The sequence below is a fragment of the Cydia amplana genome, chromosome 8 (assembly GCF_948474715.1).
Source record: "Cydia amplana chromosome 8, ilCydAmpl1.1, whole genome shotgun sequence".
NCBI lineage: Eukaryota > Metazoa > Arthropoda > Insecta > Lepidoptera > Tortricidae > Cydia > Cydia amplana.
In genome coordinates, this window is record NC_086076.1 from 6,311,249 (window position 1) to 6,335,801 (window position 24,553).

Genomic DNA, 24,553 nt, shown 5'->3' on the forward strand with positions numbered 1-24,553 from the left:
CTAAACATACCTAATTTCGCTACCGGTCCCCAACTACGCATTATAATTTTTTTTAAATTATAAAACTATACTGAGACTTATTCCAAATCCTAAATGTTGAATTACTAAACGCCTTCATAGGCAACAATTACAATTTATAATAGAATTATGATTTAATGCTAGTTAAGAAGAATTTAAAAGCGATTTAAAGCGATTTTTATTTGTACCCTAAAGGCGAATTTAGGGTACACAGTTTTGCCAACGTTTATTTTCAATGAACTGCAACAATAACGGGGTTTGCTAACAACGAAAACACTACAATTGTCACCCAAGCCTGACACAGCTCCGATCTCATGTCAAGAATTACCGACAAATAGACAAATATGTCGACTTATAAAAACTACTCTTGTTTCACCAAATCATTGTCATTAAATGAAAGATGGACAATTGTAACTAAATGCCTGTCATGTTTATAAGCACTTCTATACAAAAACAGTTTACGAAGTTGTCACTTGTCACCTGTCACTTGACAATTGTCACTCGACATATGTCACTGACAAATGTCGACATGGTGAAATAGGGGCCAGAAAAGTAGGTTAGGTTAGAATTGTTACCCCACAGAAAAAGAAACTGCTACCATAAAAATAGGTTAGGTTAGAACTGTGACCCCCCACAGAAAAAACTGCTACCAGAAAAGTAGGTTAGGTTAGGTTCGAACTGTGACCCCTCAGAGAAAGAAACTACTACCAGAAAAGTAGGTTAGGTTAGGTTAGGTTAGAACTGTTACCCCCCAGAAAATAAAAGGTTAGGTTTATTGCGTGGTATTTGTTTTGTATATTATATTATTTCAACGTTATACCTTTTTATACTTATCATAAACGATATTATATGTAAAGTTCATTATACATTATAAAATTATAGAATTCATTGTTATAGGTATCGCACGTTATACTTATTGCACGTTATGCCATTCAAAATTATACTAATTGAATTTATATATTCTGAGTTATAGGTTTGTATACGTTCTATTACTTACCCCCTTAACTTTAAGGGCTTTAGTCATTGATATAGTATAAAGAACTGGATACCCAATCAGCCGCCAAAAATGGCCCCACAAAAGTGATGTCAAAACAGATCATGCATTACTTTTTCGTTTAGTCTTGTTTGAAACGCTCAAATGTGAAGTTGTCAACAATTACGAAATGTGCCGTTAAAATATGTAAAAATAACAATGATAAAACAAGGAAAAAGGATGGAATGTATTTCTTTCGGTTAGTTTTTTGGATAGCATTACATAATTTATGTAATCTGGTGGTAATTTTATGGTTTTGAATAAATTAATTTGTTAGTACCAAAGAAGGGATGTCAAGGAACAAATTTCTAATGAGTCGATGTGAGGTCAATATTTTTTTATATTTTTATATGGAATTCATAAGAAATAATATTATGTTTAAATTGAAGATTTCCAAGAAAACCTATGCGACGTGCAAAGTGGACTGCTAATTATAGCAAGAGATAGGGGTGATGCAGTTTTAAACAAGGCAAAACGGCACTTGTGTGTTCGGCCCATTTCCCTGTTTCCGACATATACACCACCAATAAGGGCTTATATCGACTAACTGTAAATGCTAAACCTGTCGGAACACAGTGACAACCACAGGATTTTTTTTATAAAGTATAGGTAGACTTTATAAAAAAAATCCAATCAGTATCTAAATGTCCCCGTGCACCCGTGCTATGAGTAAATGTAGATCTTAAATACACAGTTATTTAATAAGTAGAATTTATTTCAAGGAAATTAGTATTTAAAGACGTATACTTACGAATTAAAAATTTAATTTGTTTGAATTTGAACCACGAATTAAGTTTATTTGACTCCCGATTAAATTAAATTTGTTTTATTTATTACTTCAATTGGTTTTCCTGTACAGTAATACATATTAAAGTGTACCAAAGTGACTCCATTCGTTCATTATTCTCGTTTGACGTTGTTTGACGTAAATACGTTACGTTTAGTGCCATCGGACTAAATTTTTTAACAGTGTTGGTACTTATGTTTGCAAATTTGACACTTAATGCTTACGACATTAAGCTCTTTTCTGTACGAAACATTTATCTTGACTCAAAATTTACGTAAGCGTTTTTATCATCAATGCAAATGGTGCGAAACGTCATTGGGATCCACATTTCTTGACGTTTTTGTTCTGCTTTGTGTGTCTATTTCTTTTATATTAAGTCAGTGGCTTTAGTTAATTTAATTTAAGCATTACTTTTATTTTTAGTGTTATCGCTTAATTTAGTTTTTTTTTTTCATCTTTAAGTATCTCTAAATGTTGTTTTTTTTCTACAAGTGTTTTTTTGCCCCATAGTTTATTTTACCCACCTAATTTATTTTGCGTAAGATAATTGAGGGCGCAGTGATTGAAAGCGGTGAATGATAAATGTAAAGTATTAACCAGTCGATAGCTAGACAAGCTAGTAATCGGGTGACGCAAATACACTTCAAACAATTTGATGAGAGGTTGATAACAAAATTGGCAAAAATAATACCCCAATGACGTTGTATTTATCACCTATAAGCATTATAACTAACAGTTTTGTCTTGCCAAATTATAAATGTAGTAAGAGTATTAATAATTAGCTTTTACGCAAAGTCACTATGACGTACGCACCGCGTAAAATATAGAAGAATTAACACTTAGATAGCCTCATCAACTTTACACGAAAAACAGATCTCTAAGAAAGCTGCGATCTTTTAATGATTTCATTGATAATGCTGTCAATAGGATATTCTCGTACGTAGACCGTATAAATACGAAGCGGCTAAATGGAATGAGGAACAAACATATCACTCAGGATCACATGCCAGCCTATTGACACACTACTGATGACAAATGAGAAGCTATTGAGTTTGCCAGAAAAAAGCTGATATATTTTGAAAAATAATAGGCACACCGACTCTTTGTATATAGCGGGTGAAATTATGGTTGGTAGTAAAACTGAAAATGTGCTGGCCATAACCCCCGCAGTTGAAGATGCGTGGCAGCTTGCCATTTGCAGCGGGAGGCGCAATTCGCTCTGGTTCAGCGTTCACCTGGCCTGCCATGCCATCCTATTTGTACTAACATCCACATGATCTATTCTCGGCTCCTACATCACTGGGCTCGCACGTCACGGAGCACGTGTCATCGGCCCCGTCTCAACCTCTCCTATCGCCAAAAGTCGCAAATTACAACGTCTCTCCCGCAAACGTCACATTAGATTAATTGATACAACGTTGCTAGGTTCGCGAAGGAATACTTCGGATGGTCTTATGTTAGATGGCAATTTTAAATCAAAATTTTCTCGAAACGCGTTACCCCCTGAAAAAGTCCCTTTGAGATTTGTGGAAAACCGGCTGATTATTAATGACTCTAAATGATATGTCCAAACAGCAAACTACATACTTCTTGCTGCACAGCTAGGATTTTGTATTCATTTTAGCTACACTCGTTAAACTTTCTAGAAATACGCTTCCGCGGAAAGTAAATAGCGCAAACGTTGACATTTAACGTGATGCGTTTCACATATAACGTGTTATTGTCGAGTATGTGTCGGCTGTTACGTGAGCCAGGCTTCCTGGTTTAGCACGGCTTGGCCCAATTGCCTTTGAGAGCCGGCCAAGAATACAGAGAAAGCAATGATATATTCGAGTTATAAAACGAAAACCCGCCGTGTCGCACGGTTGTCAGGCACGTTTCCTGCAACATATATCAACAGATAACTCCGCGAAATTTGTTTTTGTCACTTTGCTCTAAATGTAGACGTTTCAGATCATACAGATTTATTGAACTTATTTTCTCTTCATAAGTCTCTCTTAAATGCAAATGATCTCTGTATGAACTATTTTACTAGTCGTCTGTTTTGATCACCCTATTTTTGTGTCCACTCCATGTCTGATTGATGATTATGACACATTTTATGTAAATACCACAGGGAAATATATAAAAACACGCGTTTGCCAAACGAAGGTCACTGACTAGCTGGAATAGCTGGGGCACCTTTTCGAAGACTATTATATAAATGTATAGCGAAATTATATATCAAAAAAAAAATAGAGCTACCTACCTACTCGTAAATCTAAATACAGAAGAGTAACATGCAATTAAACTTTAAAAATTCGAACTCGTCACTACTTGGCCTGGATTTTATTTCATTGGTTTCTCAATAAATCTCTTCTTCCTCAAGATAATTGTAAATTAATTTATATGTTTCAATAAAGTGTTCCAATGACACCATTCCAGGTTCTTCTAGCCGAGCTTCGAGACACAGAATACTACTACGCCGTGAAATGCTTGAAGAAAGACGTCGTGCTGGAAGACGACGATGTGGAATGTACGCTCATCGAGAGGAGGGTGCTCGCCCTGGGCACCAACCATCCTTATCTCTGCCATCTGTTCGCGACCTTCCAGACTGATGTGAGTAAATATACATTATTAAACAGCAAATAACCTGCATACATCCGCAAAGAAATCCCAGGTGTATAGGTGTATGTGAAGTCTCCCACCCGCATTGCGTCAGCGTGGGAACTTACAGCCCAAGCCCTCTTGCGCTGTTTTTTTATATTATTAATCTACAAACTCTGGCCGCTAAATGACATGGTGGTGACCTGGTGACTATACAAGACCTACCCAGTGTTATTTTGTTTTAAGAATAAACTTCTTGACATTCTTGTTCAGTAAGAGATATTAAACGCGAGCCCGAATTTATTTTAATTTGTAATTTTCTTATAGTTACTGAAGTGTTACATGTAGCTTTCGAGTCGAAATACCCGTGATTCTCAACGAATCAAATTAGCGCAGCATATGGCGCTTTTGAATGGGGAAGGGGATGACCGGTAAAAGATTATCGTAGATTAGTTGCCTATCGCTATTATTCCTCTATCCATTACCTACATTTCCACGTAGAGAGAGACACCTACTCAACACCGTCTATCCCAAGGATGTCACTAGGTACATAGTGATTAAGAGCCATGTTTATTTAACATCTACTAATATTAGATGTACTCACCTTCTAGTCGCACCTGTTCTTCGTGATGGAGTACCTGAACGGCGGCGACCTGATGTTTCACATCCAGCAGAGCGGCCGCTTCCCCGAGTCTCGCGCGAGGTTCTACGCGGCCGAGATCGTGTCGGGCCTCAAGTTCCTGCACAAGCGAGGAATTGTTTACAGGTAACATATATTTTAATTAAGTAAGATTATATTAGTAAACGCCAGTAAGCCAGGAGACAACAGGCCAACAGTAAAACAGTTTGTTAGACAAATGTTTGAATGAAACACGTGCATCTAATGCACGTGCACGTGCGTAGTAAACGGTTCCATGATCAAATAAATCAAATTCATTATTAATGAATTCGAAAACGAAAAAGTCATGTTTTAAAAATTGAATCGGGAGACATAGCAATGCTAACGCGTTAATGTTCTAAAGAACTTTTAGATAATATTTTATTTGTATTGATTTTGGATTTGTCGTATTGGACAGAGTTCGCAACCCAATAAGTATTATTTGAATTTGGTAAAAAAAACTGGCAATAAACAAGTTAGGTAAATAACGGAAAATGTGGTCTTGTGGCTTCGCTCTGCTCTTTCCAAGTTCACCTGCATTTTTATTTAGCCAAGTTATTCACTGACGTCTTTGTTTTCTACAAAATAACAATACATTCAACAAAATATTAATGAATTTCCATATTCTACTTTGACAGGGATTTGAAACTGGACAACATCCTCCTGGATTTCGACGGGCACGTGCGCATCGCCGACTTCGGCATGTGCAAGCTGCAGATCTACTTGGAGAAGACCGCGGACACTTTCTGCGGCACTCCGGATTACATGGCCCCTGAGGTACCTACCTATATCTTAAATTTAGATATGAACTTACCGTAGGCATAACATGCAGCTCTGGTGTTGTTAGTATCAGGTTATAATATTATAAATATAAGATTATACTATTCGCTGAGGCGGAGCCGGGTAAAAGGGTAGTATAGAGGTTTAGAGTCAATAGACGAGTGTAGGTATAGTAATGCGCAATTTATTCGATGGTTTGCCTATTTTATACATATGAAGTTATCGCTGATACAAGCAATACGCGTATATGTCGCAGTAAACCAAAGCGTTACTGCTAAACACTAAAAGTGGACATTTACCACATTACACCTCCCCCGAAAGTTCCTCTCACCGCCGGGGTGGCAGAAGAAAAAAATTTAACGCATGTTGCTTGCTTACAATTTTTTCTGAAATCAAAAATAAAAAAAAATGTTAACAAATTTTATAAGTAGGTATAATGAAACAATCTTTATTTAGATTGGTCCTTATGTGTCGTCGTAAGTGTCGTATTACTATTAAGGGGAAAAAAAAAATGTTTTGCTAATAAGAAAATATCATTACTTAAAATGTTGTTAAAATATTAATTAATTATCTTCGTCCTCAAAAATGTAAACCTGTATCTTTAAATCATCTGCTATCAGTTTTACTTTAATATTAATTATCATCTTTCTCAAAAATATAAATCTTTAAAACATTTACTCTTCATCTTTAAATATTTATTCTTCAGCTTTAAAATATTTATTCTTCAACTTTAATTGTATATAGTTACGGTACCCTGTACCTAAACCTCGTATTAAGTTAAACTAATGCCGTATTAAGACGGAGTCATATACTCCTAACAAAATCAATGGGAATGGTTACCCAGGGCATGGTCACCCTATAATCAATACATCATGGGCTACGCTCCCGTGCGTACCCGAACTTCATAACTACACGTGGGATTGGCTACCCGAGGGCATGGTCACCCTAAAACATAATAATAGCGGCATATCAGGCCAGGCTGTACAGCTCTGCCTGTACCTAGAGACACAAATACATTAAGACAATAAGTCTCCTACAACTTTCACGGAGGATACTGTATATCACGCTATGATCAAGTACGAAGGACTAGTGCTCTAGCTATAAGGTCACATTTTATAAATAAATGTGCCTAAACTCCTTAAAACTTCTCAAACTTGTACCGTAATGTAAGCTTTCTATAAAATAAACTTTGTTATTTAACTATCAAAATTTAAAAAAAAAATGATGTAATAAATCAAACCTTCGCTGCATATCAGGTGATCAGTCCGACACGTAGCTAAAGTATCAATCATTACCTACTAAGAAACAATTAAATAATTTTATTGAATTGAGTTGTTAATTATTTAATCGATGGCGATGTATCAATATTAATTCTTACTCAGACCAACTAGTTAATGTGGTTAAAATTTTCTAAGTGTGAGTATCAAATTTCATTCACTTAATATTAAAACTTGCTATAAATCGACGAGTGGCACGCGACCTACTCGCGTTTTGCTGACTCGCGCACCTACTACTCGGCGCGTGTTGATGATTGCGAAATAATTAATTGAGGACTCGATTCGACACTTACAATTTATAATTTATGATCTCTATATCCAGCGATAACTTTTACTAAAAAAAAAACTACTGTAGGTTTATTTTTAAGGCTTTACGCATTTAGTACCTTATACGCGGGGCCTACAGCTCGGTTTCTTCTGGTATCGGTGGACTTCGCGGGGGCCACACTCGTCCTCTGCTCTGCTGGGGAGGCTCTGGCGGCGTTATCCCGTGGAAAACTTGGAGGTGCCTGAGGTGTTACGTCTCGTTGAGCCTTCGCTGGGTGTCCTCGTGTAGAGGCCTTGGCGGTGCTAGATGCACCGTCCTCCTGTATGTTCGTCGGTGCTGGGTCGGGGCTGGGTGGGTGGGTCCTTGAGCATGTTGCGGCGTGACCCTCTGCGTGGGTCGAATGGTGGCCGTTGGTATTGTCCTTCCTGTTGACTTCGGCGCGGTTGGGAGGTTGACGGCGGGGCTTCGGTGTGGCGCTTCTTGGGTCGGGTTGCGCAGGGTCGGTGGCATCGGTTCTGGCGCCACTGGTCGTATTTGTTGTACGGGTGCTTCTGAGAACGGTGACCCTATCGTCATAGCTAGGTTTACGGTCTTCTCCACCGTTCGCTCTTGGCCGGTGACGGTGATCCGTAGGCTTTCGAAGACATGTAGCGGCCCCACTACGTGGATGTCTACTCCTTCCAGGGTGAATTTGATGGCGGTCTGGGTTGTGGCGTCCATCCTATTTTTTTTCTTGATCTTCTGACTCCTGTTTGTCCGCTTGTATATGATCTGACTGCGTTCCGTTTTTTCCTTGGTTGCTTTATGGCAAGGTCGCCATATAATATTATAAATATAAGATTATACTATTCGCTGAGGCGGAGCCGGGTAAAAGGGTAGTATAGAGGTTTAGAGTCAATAGACGAGTGTAGGTATAGTAATGCGCAATTTATTCGATGGTTTGCCTATTTTATACATATGAAGTTATCGCTGATACAAGCAATACGCGTATATGTCGCAGTAAACCAAAGCGTTACTGCTAAACACTAAAAGTGGACATTTACCACATTACAAGTAGAGCTCCCGATACACGTGTTACACGCTGACACGGGTACCCGTGTTCTTAAGCCCGGCGGTATTAAGAACCCGAACTACACGAACCCGCCCGGATTCGGAAACGTTTACCCGTGTACCCGTGTATTTCGTGTACCCGTGTACACGGGTACCCGTGTACACGGATCTTATTTACCCGCGGGTTCGACCCTTCACTCTCGTGTTGGGGAGATTCGTGCTTGAAGACATACGATTGAATTGGAAAATTCGATTACTTTGCAGTTTTACCGGAATGATTGGTAATGTCTAATAGGTAGGTAAGTACACTTTGTTTCAATAATTCATATTTTTAGCTTTACTCTAAATAATATTAAAATTAACAATAGGTATCTTAGTATTCGTTGATTTCATTGATAGCTCGTTTTTTTCATTGTAGTTTTTTGATAATGAAAGTAAACCTAAATGATAATCTAATACAAAAGTAGCTAGTTATGCTTACTGAAACTACCACGAACGGATATGTCATTATTTTCCTTTGTAGCGCGAGGGTGGGCAATTCTGATGCTTGAACAAACCAGTATAATAATACTATCAAGACCCGAGACATAAGTATAATAATAGCTTCCAGTCTCTACCAGCAATTCTTTGGATTTCGTCAGTCTTTGGGTCTCCCTTTGCCTCTTTTTTACCCGATAGGGCCCGCCCATTCAGTTACCCGTTTTGTCCCTCATCTGTCTGTGATGCGAACTACGTGTCTCGCCCATGTCCATTTCAGCTGTAGAGCGTGTTGTCCTGCGTCTATTAATTTAGTTTTCTCGCGAATGTTTTCGCTATTACATCTGTCACTGAGCTTAATGCCCAGGTTACTTCGTGCACTAGCTCGCTGGTATGAACGTATTTTTGTTTTTATTATGTCCTTTGCGAAGAACCATGTTTGTGCACCGTAAGATAGACAAGGCAATAAGCACGCATCTCTGACCTTTTTACAAACATAAGTAGGTACTAGGTAACCTAAAAGCCCTCTTACATCGATTAGCGTGATCGATCAATTCGCCGCCGCTCCAGTGTATTTACAATCGTGCTGATAAATAAACTGTGTTGTTTTATCTAAATGTTGAATAGCGTGAAGAAAATGTACAAGAATTCATACATACAGTTCATCACAAAAAGGGATTAAGTATTTAAAATGGCCATATGGTATGCAATAAACAAAGTGCAGGTGTTTCATTCAATATACCGTGTTGTTTTTACAATATGAATTAGTGCTTTTGGTGTTATCTCTTTGTAACAAGCTTAACACGTCTGCAAAAAATACAACAACTAATCATTCAGGAAGAATTATCTCATTGTTTTGTTGCAACGCGGCACTAAGTAGCATTTTGCTAATGACAAACACAGCAAGAAATGAATAATATCTGTGCCTAAGATTTATAAAGTATCTCATCACGTACGGTATGGTCTTTATTTTATCTATGCATGTTATTCTACGTCTACGACGATAAAGAACTAAACCGTAAGTACATGTTTTTTGTGTAGCTACCTAATTATTACTTGAATAACGAGTTATTTTGTATAGGGGCTGTTCATAAATTACGTCATCGATTATTGACGTTTTTTGACCCCCCTCCCCCTAAAATCATCCAAAAATCATGCTTCGAATGACCCCGTTTCCTTCTACATCATCCGATGTCCAAACTCAAGTTCAAATTGAGGGGGGGGGGCCCAATTTGAAATGACGTAATTTATGAATATCCCCATATCTTAAATGATGACAAAGGCAATACAAAATTAATTAAATTAGTATAATACATATCAATAACATTGAAAATCCGATAAAACTGATCGGATTCGATTCCAGTCGGAACTCCTGATCCTGAATCTTTGTTTTATTTAAAGCTCTATACATTACTTCAATCTCCGCTACACGCCAAGACGGGTTAGGCCCGCGTGTATTTATGTTCCGTTCACCGTGTACACGGGTACACGGGTACACGGATACACGGATCTTAATTACACGGGTACCCGACTACACGTGTAGAACGGGTCAGAAAACCGTGTACGTGTAGTTCGGAAACGGGTACCGAACACGTGTACACGAAACACGGACACGACCGCGAGCCCTAATTACAAGGTCATCAGGTCATCAACACTCCTTCAGTGTTCTGTTTTAAGGTTTTTTACCTAAGCTGAGTTAAGTCATTTTAAGTGTTGTCAAAACTTGCGTGGATGCAGAAAGTTTTCTTGCAATTTCCCCTGGGAAGACCGACATGCAACAGTTACAGATAGTCTTTTCCAAGACTAGGTCCATACTCAGTAAGTAGGTAAAGAAGCGTGGATGTAACGTAAAGTTAATTGCCTAATATGATGGACGTCAAGGGCCTTAGATGGATAACGATAAAATATTTATTGTAAATATTTAGGACAATTTCATAGGAAATTCTACTTTTCAATTTGTTACGTAAAACCATAAAATTTCACCGTACCTTACAATATCTTCAGATCATCAAGGGCCTGAAGTACAACCAGACGGTGGACTGGTGGTCGTTCGGCGTGCTGCTGTACGAGATGCTGATTGGCCAGAGCCCCTTCAGCGGCTGCGATGAGGATGAGCTCTTCTGGTCCATATGCAACGAGATGCCGTCCTATCCGCGCTTCTTATCAACAGATTCTCTCAATATATTAACACGGGTAAGTTCAAGAAAAAGATAACTGTGTCAATATCACGGGCGTTTTTGACGAAGTGTCTGTCTTTTGATGATATAGAGAACGCTAGCAGACAATAAAAATATTACAAAAATGTACAACTACTTCTTCAAAAATAGGTATGCCCACAGAAATTAGAAGGACAGTACGATCATGATCCAACTTGAAGCTCGAATCAGCATTTGCGTCATTCCCTATTTTCCCAAACTGGCGTAGCGTATGAAAATGATATTTGGAGCGATAATTCTATACCTTCTTCCGCAGTTATTGGATAAAGACGCGCGTACGCGACTGGGCGGCATCGAGTGCATGCACGGAGACGTCCGCGACCAGGACTTCTTCCGCCAGATCCCCTGGGACAGGCTGGAGAGGCGGGAGCTCGAAGCACCGTTTAAACCGAAAGTGGTAAGTTTAAGATACTTTTTTTAAGAGGAAAAAACAGATTTGGCGATGTAGATCGATGGTCTGGTAAATTTTGCACGACTCCGCTGGATAAAGGATGGCGACGGATCGATTATTGTGACGATCCGATAGCATGTCCTGTTTCTGATTATATATAATGTCGCGGGAACCAAAATGAAATGATATTTTACTTGGGGTCATTATTATTTCCCATAAAGTTTCAAGCCAAATTAACTTTTAGACCGATAGGTAATTACTAATGAACGCAGAGGATAATAATGATAGGTACCTCCCTCTGTTACTTTTGGCGCCGATTTTATTTACAAATTAGATACCTACTCAGTTCTGTTCTGTCTCCTATACAGTGAACATAACAATAGTTTCGCAGATCCTTGCCTGGAACATTGTGTAATAAAAGATATCTATGTAAATAACATGACAAAAAATCTCAAACACAACGCGTTTAATCTAAGCCAAACAGTAATGATTCGCAGCGATAGTAAACAGGCCTACTGTAGTGTGCGCTAAGCCACGCACACTCTTACGTAGCCTTATTATTATATATACGCTAGCACTTAGGAACATTATCCAGAATAAAGACATACTTATAACCGATTGGTTGTCTTAATTAACGTCCCATCCCCACATGGCGACCCTGCCAGTGCGGCCTCGTGCTGCACTGGCGGCGCGCTGCGCCCGCCAGAAAAAGGACTTCGTGTGTGGCCTCTTGTAAAATTTGTGCGTGACCTCGCTTGTTTAAAGAACATTTTGAAACGCTAGCCAGTGAGACTTTAAAATACAAACATAGTGAATTGGTAGTTTGGAAACAATAGTGGATTAAAGAAAGTGAAAACAGACACTGCAAATAAAGAATGAACATTTCACAAATAAATAAAATTTAAAAAAATGGACAAATCGGCTGTGATAGACGGAAACTTAAATAATACCTACCTGAACTAACCAGTAAAGGACTGCCATTTACTATGAAGAATGGGTGTCGTCGTTCTTAGAGCCGGGTTGCTGATGTCCTTGGGCGTGGATGTCGACCTTGGTGATGTCGCTAAGTTCCAGAACAGGAGGATCAACAACGTTTGTTCGATATTGAATTCTATAGTGCGTGGTGACATGGCATTTGTACATGCTTATGATACGTGGAACAGTACATGCTTATACATAAAAATATAAATACGGACTTACTTTGTGTCGTTGTGTTAAACGTACTTAATTATTTTTAAAGTTGATAAGAACTTTATATTTTCATTAGTGTAGATACAGTAGATAAGTCATTACGGAAATACGTATTTACAAAATTAGGGTCACGCCATATACGTATTCAATAAGCAAAATTGTAATAAAAACAAATTATATTTATGTCCAAGAGGACGAAAATTTCTGTATTTTTTGTGTGGAGAAAATGACATATATGTTTTTTTGTATACTTAATTTTTAGATTGAATTTTATCTTGTAATATTTTTAAAGGCAGCATATTTGATTTATTTTTATGTTTTAATGTAATTCAAATGCAGCGTGATGACGAAATGCATAGGTATGGTTAAAAGGGTGGTTATCAATTACAAAAAATTGGATTCAATATTTTATTACTAGATTACCGAGAAAAATAATTAGATTATTTTATTATTACCAATGAATTTCACTTAAGTACTTTAACATATTAAATTATAGTTTTATAAATTACTTTTCATTTTCGGTTAGAATAAAACATGACATAGGTACATGACATACTTTCATCAATTCCTAGAATATATGGACATGACGGCGGCGCGTGCAATCCATATATGGATTAGCAGGCGTCGACTGTTATTTCATCTCACATTTCACAGTCTTCTTGCCGGGTTTTAGATCGTTTAAAGTTTGTTGTAATTAAATTAACGAGTACTACATACATTTCAAAAATTCAAAGTACCTATGCCTAAATATTTACCGACTTTTAACCATATACCTACTAGATTAACGTTTTACTTTTAAATATAGGTGCATACATGTATTAGATGTTTAGTTTATTTTTATTTACTGTTTTTTTTTTATTAATAGCAATTTACTATTGTATCGGACTAGACAATTTTTTTACACGATTGTGACATGTTTAACAAACGAAATAATGACTAAATATTATAATTATGGACATGACCTTTAGTATAAATCATTGATAGGTGTTGTAAAGAACCGAATTGAATTAAGTTAGTGTGGGACCAGTTTTTGTAAGTACGATCGACGGATCGCAAGTTAGTAGGTATGTAATGAATGAAATTGAATGTTTATGAAAGTTTCGGAAAGGTATGGAATGTGAAGTAATGGTATATTTGGTTTTAGATTGTGTATTAGTAAAACGGAATTTGGTTGCTGTCGGAAAAGTGCGTGAGAAAACTGAAACAGATAAGTTTTTCAAAGGACGATTAGCCTGATCACCTAAGAGTTGTTGAAATTCTTATTTGTTGAAGTTTCATGGTCTTGTGTTGTGGTCTGTTTTTGAATGTTGTGTTTTGAGAGGGAATTATGGAAGAAAATAAATAGGAATAAAATAAATACGCCTATCACATCTTCGGTGGCCCGAGAGGCGGCCTTGAGTGATTAGGTATTTAGCAAGGGTACGCCAGGATACAAGGCAGGCACAGAATCCTTGGCGTCTGACCATGATTCGATCGAGCATCAATCGTGGAGACCCTTGGACACACGGAATGATATTGTGTATGGATGTGTTAAAAGAACTGCCTGTATGAATAAATAAATAGTATGTGTGCGCGCTTAAAAATAAATACCCTTGTATCCTGAGCAAATAAATAAATAATTATAGTAAGGTCGGCCGACCATGCATGTGAATGCGTTGTGTACCCTTGCCGAAAGAGATATGCACGCTTTAGATGCAAGTATGTAAATGGAAATATGTATTATATTAAAAGGGACGTCATACAAATGAATTTATAATGAATAAAAGGTACCTCATTCACGGAATATTAAACGAAAATGAAAAATTTTGAAACTTACTGAAATGTACGACCAAGGTTAATTAATCTTTATTTTTATAAGATTGTTTGCGATTAGTTTATATTAATTATTTTATTATATCTTTATTAAATAACATGTAACATTGAAAATAGTTTTAGAGTTTTGTTTCGTCATCATTGCGTGTATTTTTTTTAACAATATTTTTAATGGTAATGTTTCATTATTGTTATGATTCCTAACTTGAATTTATAATGTAGGTATAATATAAAATTTAAATAAATAAAAAATCTAGTATTATATTTTATGGTAATCAGATAATCAAACAAAAAATATTATTGATTAATGTACTCTAAAATTTTATCTTTTTTTGTATCAATTGTGTTTTGATGTTTTTGTTTAATACGAGTAGGTAAAAAAAAAAAGACTTAGCTACTTGTATTCTAATCTTTTTTTTTCCTTCCAAAAGGGAGGTGTAGTGTGCGCTAAGCCACGCACACTCTTACGTAGCCTTATTATTATATATACGCTAGCACTTAGGAACATTATCCAGAATAAAGACATACTTATAACCGATTGGTTGTCTTAATTAACGTCCCACACCACACTACTAAAACGGAAATATTTTTTATTGCCAAAGCGCTTGGCGCCTTGCCATCTAACGGTCTAAATCTAACATCGTATTAGCCGTTCACAATAAATTGTGTAATCATTCCAGACTACATTTATTCTACCAAAAGGCATAAGCAATAAACTAAAAAATTATGACCCGGTGGTCATCCCATCCGATCTGGAGTAAAACCAACACTTTAGTTAGGTATATAAAACTGACTTTATAATCAGTTTAGTAATGAAGCAAGGATGAGGGAAGACTGTTGCTTAACTTTTTATTGTTATTACTTTGAAGCCCTATCGCGAACAATTTACGAACTTCAGTGTTCGCGGTTATAGCCGCCCGTGTCATGTCACCCAGGAGACAACAAACAGTACAGTAGGTCTGTAAAGGAAAAAAAATTAACACATTAAGATAATGGGCCATCTACGTATGTAGATGAACCACCATAACATTGGTTTAAAGCTAAAACATTCATGGTTAGTGAATTGAATTCCTATCGAATGAAAAATCACGGTTTTAAAGAGTGACCCAGAAGACGTAAATATGCAACGACTGTCAAGAAAAAGTTGACTGACCTTTATACATAAAGTAAGGACATTATATCTGTATCTGTACTTACCTGTTACCTGACGAAATTGTTCACAGCGGCACCCACTGGACACGCAGTACTTCGACCGCGCGTTCACCGGCGAGCGGCCGCGGCTGACGGCGGTGGAGCCGCACGTGCTGCGCTCCATGGACCAGCAACCGTTCCGCGGCTTCTCCTACACCAACCCTAATGCGACCGACCGCTAAACTAAACCATATCATCACTTAGTGATGGTTGAATCTCTTTTGGCGTAGCTTCGAGCTCATGGCTGTTAGCCTTAATCGAACCAGTATAAATGTGATCTCCGATTTCGCAGTTCTTGGGGCGTTACACTAAGACGAGCTCAGTTGAAACATAATGTTTGGTGAATTAGGAAGATGTCATACTGACGAGAAGAATTCGATTGCTTTTCAGCGTTTCGTTAAACAATTAATTAAATTGTGCGAAGGCGATACTTAAATAGCTATATTAAAAGAAAATATAGCTACCTATAGAATCAAAATATGTATTCAAATTTTATTTAGCAGAAGCGCTTTCTGAAGATAATTACTACTGAGACAATTTGATACTAATATTATATAGAAAAATACGAAGGAGGTAACGGCTGTCTACCGAGTATATTACCACTGTGTTTTAGAGAGACGCAGTTTCGTAGTTGGACATAGGTAATGGAAAGTCGTTTTTTTATATAAAAATATGAAATTGAGATACCTAAATGATATTTAATTCAAAGAATTGTTACCTAATGAACTAATAGGTAAGTAGATACTATTTAAAGCGAATTTATATAGTCACAAATAGTTATTCAGTCAGCGTTCCTAATAAACTTTAGGTAACTTAATGTAGGTACCTATGCGTATTAAGTGTTCTAATAAAAAATAATTCTTAGTTATTTAATGATAACTATGCTGTAGATTATCGTTTGATCTTTTAAAAACTACCCTACAGGGTGCCTGTGATTAATTTACGAATTGATTAAACATTATCCTGCTTATAATATATTTATTTATCTGTGTGTACAGTGAAAAATTCTTTTAAATAACAAAAAAAATGCAATTAATGCTCAGTTGACATGTACATACTGACGTACGTAGCTAATTACTTATTTGTAAGTAAAGTGTCTGGTACACGAGTAGAATATAGCCCGTAAGTAGATTGATGTACACCAGGATACATGCTTAGCTACTATTTTTGAAATGAATCACAACCTGTAATTAAGAATATGCAAGACGAATGTTGTCGGCGACGATGAATATTGGTCCGAACTTAACTGTCAAGGATGCAATCAACGAGGCAGGATTTGCCCGCAACAAAATTCACAAATTGAAACAAAAATGTAGGTCTTAATTACTAGTATACCTTGTGCAATATTGTTTATTTGTTTTGTTGAATCTGAAATATTTACCTAGTACCTAATGAATACCCTGTTGTGTACTTGCATTGTTTGTTAAATATATTTTTATTCGTCTTTAGTTAAATAAGTGTTGTTTATTTCATACAAGACCTTGGCAGTGAATTACTTACTCTATACCATAATTTTAAACAGCTGACAAGTTAATCTATTTTGTTACTGTTAAAATTAGGTTTTATAGGCAATTAAGAATAAATAAATATTTCCTTTATAAAATACCGACAAACACCTAGTTTAACATGTGCCCAACAATAACACCTAGTACTTCGTAGGTATACCTAATTAATAATACATATACTCTTACTCTACTCATTTCTCTTACTGGAACTCACAGATAACAAAAGGCTTTGCATAACAAATATTTTGTCTTACTACTAAAGTCTATTTTTTTATTCAGTAGACTAAAATGATATTTCATAGTATGAGATGACACATGATGTTCATACTATGAAATGTCATTTTAGTCTACCGAATAAAAAAATAGACTTTAGCGATTATAATTATACCTACCTACAACTGTCGTATTTTCAACAAATTTAACAGTTTATAAAAAAATTATACTTCGTTTGACTAAGAAAAAGTTTAATCGATGTTTCATGATACGCATCTAATAATGGAACGGGAAACATCACGCTTACCAAGTTAAAGTTATGAAGGTTGACATAGACATTATTTCGTTCAAGTCTCCTGCCCGTCGTTCGGGTACTTGAGGAGTACATTATATAGTTTATGTTTAGTGGCAACAAACAGCTTGTGCATGCCTTTGAGCTCGCAGATATTCAGCGCTATAACAGCAGGCTCTTCCACTTCACCCTGATCGAATTGCTGCACGTGCAAATTTAAATGATATTTAAAGTTATCCCTTAACAAATGTATTGTTATCTGAAATGTAAAAAGTTATCATTTAATTAAATACTTTCATTTGGCACAACCATAAATTTATTTATAAAACTATGCAGTCAGCCAGGAGACACAGTTAGAAAACCACAGTATGTATTTATTTAAGTACACAGGTATCCAATTACATGTCGTTGTTGAATAGGTGAATATAATGTTAGTTATAAATGTTATAATTATAAGCCCATTTATCCACCTATTCAAACTACCTAACCTGACCTGACTAAACATAACTACCAGACTGTTGTTTTTTTAATTTATGATTTTAAGACCGTGACCACTCATTTTGATATGAGTCAATTAATAAAAAGTTAATTGACTCATATCAAAATGAGTGGCTAAAATCCAAAATAAATAGGTTAACATTACCTCTCCGTCTACGAATCCTCGAAGTATCGCGTCCCCGTGCTGCAGGGCGCAGGTCATCTCAGGATCGTCATAGTGGTAATGTATAATGTTGAGTGGTGCTACGCTTCTGTCAATAAATTCTACGGCAAAAGGAACTAAAAAAAAAACAATAACGTATTAGTTGAGGAATTTTGTGTAAGTGGTACCGATACTTATAGGTACCTATTATACCGGGTGTTTTTTCAACCGTTAACCACGTTTTGCGAGGTAAATATATACTGAGTAACTTTTACTTTGGAACCAAGCCCGATATCGCGGAAAAAAATAATGTTTCATACATTTTGGCTGATTTAATCAAATTTCGATGTTTTACTACAGGAGAAAAACGCTCTGAAAAAAACACCCTGTTGTAAAAAGTGTTTGTTTCTGTATTGTGTAATGTAATGGAACCGAAATAAAACTCTTCACACGATAGTACATTGTAGCACATAAATATGATTAATACTAGCTTCTGCCCGCGACTTCGTCTGCATGTGCTGTTGATAATGATTGATAAAAACTATCGTATGTCCTTCCACGGGCCGCTTATTCTGTGCCCGGGCAAGCCTGGGCCTCGAACTATCTCCTCACGAAATTTCATCTAAATCAGTTCAGCGGTTTGAGCGTGAAGAGGTAACAGATAGACAGGCAGAGTTACTATCGCATTTATAAAATTGGTAGGGGTTGATAACAAGTGTGAAATATAAGCTTACATTTTATAAAGGCGTTGAAAGTGTTGAAGTCAATTCTGCATGGCGTTGTCGTATTTAATTTGGAGTTTCCGATTATTTTTGTAGGTATTTCCGTCGTGTGTGTAGTATTTCGAAACATTCTACTGTTTTTTGTGACCGTTACAAATTTACCCCACTTTAACGAAATGTACACATCTTCCATCATGACATGAATGGTCAAACTTCGTGTTCTAGGGATTTCTCCGTAATATTTTGCTAGCGTTTTGACCGACAGGACTCTATTTATAGCAGAGCATTCCCAAAGGACACCATTTTTATCAATTACATATACACGATTTCCGATCAATCTACAAAAAAAGTAACATTACTTATGGAGCTTTACCTAAACATTCATAAACATATGTATATACAGGTTGCTTGGTAGGAACCATAAGATTTTTATCCAAGTAACCTAAAAATAGTACCATACCGCCAATGCAAAGACTCGACAAATGCATACATAGATCCATCCCTAGGTATTCTCAAAGGAATGTAAAAATTTTCAATATTTATATCCTCGTCTTTGTCCAACTTGATGAAGATGGTCACTCTGTGTTTGTTGCTGTCATTGTTGTTGTCAGTGACTACCATTAACATATAATCTGATTCTTGTACATCAACACCTAAAGATAAAATGTTGTAAAATTAGATACATACCTTCATGTAGGTACTTATACAGGGTGTCCCAAGAAGTAGTGATATACTGAAGCTGGGAGGTAGAGGACCTAGAGGGCTATCTGAATCACCCCCATGTATGTTCCGCGATTTTTCGTATTTTCGGAGTTATGATTTTTTTTAATTCTTCACCTATCGCCGAGTACGATGAGATTTTTATTTATGGTGACGTGAATTATTGCGGTAGATGTTTAATTTTTTTTGTGTGCTAAGCTGATAGATAGGCCAATTCAGTATGGTAACATTTACTATCGTTAGATCTCTGAATGAAATTAAAAAAAAATTAATGCCAAGAAAGATAAAATTACCCAGTATGTTTTATTTTTCTAAGCGCCCTTGAAGTTGTGAACATACTGGGTAATTTTATCTTTCTTGGCATTAATTTTTTTTAAATTCCATTCAAAGATCTAACGATAGTAAATGTTACCATACTGAATTGGCCTATCTATCAGCGTAGCACACAAAAAAAATCAAGCATCTACCGCAATAATTCACGTCACCATAAATAAAAATCTCATCGTACTCGGCGATAGGGGAAAAATTACAAAAAATCATAACTCCGAAAATACGAAAAATCGCGGAACATACATGGGGGTGATTCAGATAGCCCTCTAGGTCCTCTACCTCCCAGCTTCAGTATATCACTACTTCTTGGGACACCCTGTATAGGTACTATTGATAATAGTAATATAATTTAAAACACCAAACAACTTACAATTCAGTGCTAAAATACTTCTAATGACTTGAAAACTTTCAATATCATAGCATTCAACACCATTTGGGTGCACCACTATTACTTTGTCTGAAACAAGTTTAAAATTTAAAAAAATCATACTTTAAATACCTACAGCATTGTTTTTATAACTGGAACTATAAGGAGATTAAAATGAAGCAAATGGCACTCAGACTTAAGTTATTAAAAGAACACATTCTTAAAATTGGTTTAGTAGTTGCAAACTAAAGTGGAACACAGAAAATAAACAAAAACATACATAATTATATGTTATACCTACACATATGGTAAAATGTTCTATAAATGTTAAGAAACTGATTTTCATAATTCTGTTTAGTTGTCCAGGAGATGATGATGTCTAAATTTCTTCTAAATTTCTTAGAAAAAAAAATAAAGAAACAGCCTTCTTATAAAAAAGTGTTTACAAATACACATAATTATTCTCAAATTATATTTTAAAATAGTTGCTAGTGCTTTAAATAGTTCTCTAGGAGACAACTCTATGCAATAAGATAAATTCTAAGAAGAGTTGATTGGCACTTTTTCAGCTATTTTATTTGTGTAGCCTATTTCAGATACGAAGCGAAATCTGGAACTATGTTGATGCACTATACAGTTATATGTAAATGACCGTAGTTCTGTAGAAAGCTACCAACTTTTTATTTTTGTCAAAGTGACTTACACCCTAACTCAGTGGCTTTGGTCGCTTTCTGCATTGATAAAAAAAATTGTTGGTCGTTTTCTGCATAACTACGGCCAAATATAGTACCTCTATAGACATGCATATTTCTGACATCTAACTTTTCCACTTCATGAAGTTTGAGAGCAACAGCTGACGGCAATTTAGTCCATAAGAACGAGTTAAAATACAAGTCTTTCCAGCTGAGAGTGGACTTAAGCTTTTGTATCACACCATGATTCACCATTCCATCTTCTGCCAATTCCTGCCACAAATCTTTATTCTATAAAAATAAAAATCAAATGAGTTAACATTTCTGAAAATTAAAATCAATGGTAAGTACTTAAGCATCTCCTATATTCACTTCCTTTTCCTTAATGAACTTTAACAGGACTAATATGAATGCCATTATTCTTAAAAATCGTATACCTACCACAATTTGATAAAGGGTTAACAAACAAAACAGATACCTATTGAAAAAGGGTAGAAAATGGTCATGAAAAGAAATGAAAGAAAACTATGACTTGAGTAATTGAGTATAAGTAGTGTGTTTCTTACGTCGCAAATACATGTTACTATTTCTCTCCATTTCTTGTTAACATCAAAACAACATCTAAGTGATGTAATGTTCAGTTTTTTAAAAATGTAGAGAAATATTTCTGTCGGAACATCATTCCAGCCGACAGTTGAGACGCGAGAAATCATCTCATTATCCAAAGGAGACTTAATACCCGTAGGAGCACTCATGGTCAAAGGTTTATGTTATAATAAACTATTTATAGAAATATTCCTATATTTTAAAAGCTCCACTATTTCTATCAACAAACTTGTAATTTTTGCAAATACAGTTTTTAGTTCTTATGGCATTTGTCCATTGGATGGGACAATTTCGCCAGATTTGCAAATACATTTTAAGGTAAACTTGGTAAACAAATAAAATTGAAATGTCAACATGACATTGGTTGAGGATCGTTCATAATTATATGTATTTATTAGAAATAGACACGACAATAATGCTTTATATTATTACTTTTAATATTAAAAACAGGTAAACTGTGGTTACTAACTGTGGTAACTGTGGTGTGGTTTTATCGGTAGTTTGAATTAAAATGCAAATTCATTAAATATTTTAGTTGTAATTTTTTTCTCTGTCTTTATTTAGCTTGTTTTCGAACATACCAATTGAAGCATTCAAGGAGAGCGTTCGTATACTGGAAACTATTATTTCACTGCAATAACCGTATTGCGTGGTATACTCGGTCAACCAGATCATGACATTAGAAAAAGGCGGCAAATTTGAAAAATGTAGGCGCGAAGGGATAATGTCCCATAGAAAATTTGAATTTCGCGCCATTTTTTACTGACAAGATTTGGTTGACCAGCTATAGGTGGTAGAATTCATATCCTTTATAACTAACTAACTAACAAGAATAAAAAGTACCTAAATCACAAAAAATAAGCTATAATTCAAACGAAGTTTTTTTTAACACTATTTAGTTCTGGTTGAAGGAATCCGCTCCAGTGCTATACTCACGGATTTAGAGTTAATAAACTGGATCGAGTACATTGACCAAAAAGTGTGTCCACATGAGAAGTCAAACTAGAGCCCTGCATCTCGTTCTAATTAGGGTGACCATAAGACATCTGTATGTGGGATATTAGGATAACATGGAATATATCAGTAGGGTGTGTCATTTTCTAAATAAAGTGAAATTTTAAGTGGTCAGGTTTTTTTTTCATTTGTAGTCGGCCTCTTTCGTAATCACTCATGGTATGTTCATAAAGGTAGGCTTCCCTTTTGTCCACTTCAGTTTTTTTTAAGTATAAGCGTCATTGAAGATCTGTTTAGCAAATATGACGTTTTTTTAAAGTTGGTGCCTTTTTTCTATTGACGGAAATGTGTCCTACCTATAAAGAGTCGATGTCATATATAAACAGTTTAACACACCTAACAAAATATTATGTATAAATGAGAGTCTGTAATGTTTAAGGAGTTAAGCACTTTGGTTTTAAATTTTGGCAATTGAAGGGATGTTTACAAAAACAACATACCTGACTACACTGGTTGACACCTGAAACGATTAACAATGTTCTTAAAAAAGTGTCAACCGGTCTAAGCAGTTATGTTGTTTTTGTAAACATCCCTTCAATTATTCTACAACAAATCTTAAATTAAACATGCCGAAATAAAGACATAAGGTACCTATTATGTTAAACTTACTTTTACATTACCTACGTTAATAATAACTAATAAGAATTCTGTGAGACCGATTCAAAACGTGCCGACATCATAGTCACCCTAATGAGTTTGACAATGTTGTCTTGTATTTTTATAGTAAAATGTAATAATTGTGGCTTTCTTGTGAAACAATATTCCACAATTAGCAATTATTTTGACGACCGGTCTGGCCTAGTGGGTAGTGACCCTGCCTGTGAAGCCGCGGTCCTGGGTTCGAATCCCAGTAAGGGCATTTATTTGTGTGATGAGCACAGATATTTGTTCCTGAGTCATGGTTGTTTTCTATGTATTTAAGTATTTGTATATTATATATATCGTTGTCTGAGTACCCACAACACAAGCTTTCTTGAGCTTACCGTGGGGCTTAGTCAATTTGTGTAATAATGTCCTATAATATTTATTTATTTATTTATTTATTTATTTATTTCACTCCAACAACCTTTAACACAACTTACACAACATTTCTTCACAATTTTTAAGAAATTTCGCATTCACGTGTTTTGAAGAAATGTCATCAAGTTGGGGATACCAATTCATATTTAAAGTTACTACAACTTCTTCCATACTAAAATTTAGTTTTTTTTTTGCTGTGTATGCGCTTGGTTTAATCAGTTAATAATATTGGCATCATAATTATTTACAAATTACTTAAAAGATATCAGAACTGTAGTCTGAATATAGCACTAAAATTGTATAAGAAGGTAATTAAATTCAGTAGTTTATTGATATAATTTCTACCATAATGGTATCTTTTTAACATTGGCAACATGTGCGAGTGAGACACAGGGCTCGGGTTTTTCTATCTCAAGTGGACCGTTTTCTCTAGTCTGGTACGAACAACTTTCTGTCTCGGTGATAAGGTTCAAATTAGTATGGCAAAAAAAGTGACAACTCGCTCCAGTTTAAAAAATATAACTTCATGGCTATACTTTGGAGCGGATTTTCTGAATGCTCCTCAACCTTTTGACATGTTGTCATATTGCAAATAATGCAAACAGTCGCTATCATTCGTGTTTAGGCAAAATTATTGATAGGAAAACAATATTAATTCTGCTAAGTTCAGTTCATTCATAGCTTAACAAGTTATTGT

At 35.8% G+C, this 24,553-nt stretch overlaps 2 protein-coding genes across 10 annotated transcripts in view; one reads left to right on the forward strand and one right to left on the reverse strand.

Moving 5' to 3' along the window:
- The window catches only part of LOC134650175 (putative protein kinase C delta type homolog), a 58,976-nt gene extending 42,798 nt beyond the window's left edge, over nt 1-16,178 (forward strand). For 5 of the 9 annotated variants that reach the window (XM_063505060.1, XM_063505059.1, XM_063505068.1 and 2 more), the window contains 6 exons: nt 4,263-4,436; nt 5,036-5,190; nt 5,721-5,859; nt 10,939-11,127; nt 11,407-11,547; nt 15,768-16,178. In XM_063505060.1, coding sequence (XP_063361130.1) covers nt 4,263-4,436; nt 5,036-5,190; nt 5,721-5,859; nt 10,939-11,127; nt 11,407-11,547; nt 15,768-15,917 — 948 coding nt within the window. In that variant the 3' untranslated portion in view covers nt 15,918-16,178. The remainder of the gene's footprint in view (nt 1-4,262; nt 4,437-5,035; nt 5,191-5,720; nt 5,860-10,938; nt 11,128-11,406; nt 11,548-15,767) is intronic. The other 4 variants (XM_063505063.1, XM_063505056.1, XM_063505058.1 and 1 more) reach the window with 1 other exon arrangement.
- Nucleotides 16,179-17,800: 1,622 nt separating this feature from the next.
- LOC134650430 (uncharacterized) lies at nt 17,801-21,980 on the reverse strand. Its single transcript, XM_063505384.1, has 7 exons — nt 21,783-21,980; nt 21,315-21,507; nt 20,528-20,614; nt 19,568-19,760; nt 19,120-19,445; nt 18,389-18,522; nt 17,801-18,004 (listed from the first exon to the last, which is right to left on the reverse strand). Exons 1-7 carry the CDS (start codon nt 21,969-21,971, stop codon nt 17,801-17,803), a joined length of 1,326 nt encoding a protein of 441 aa, XP_063361454.1. The 5' UTR covers nt 21,972-21,980.
- Nucleotides 21,981-24,553: the final 2,573 nt, after the last annotated feature.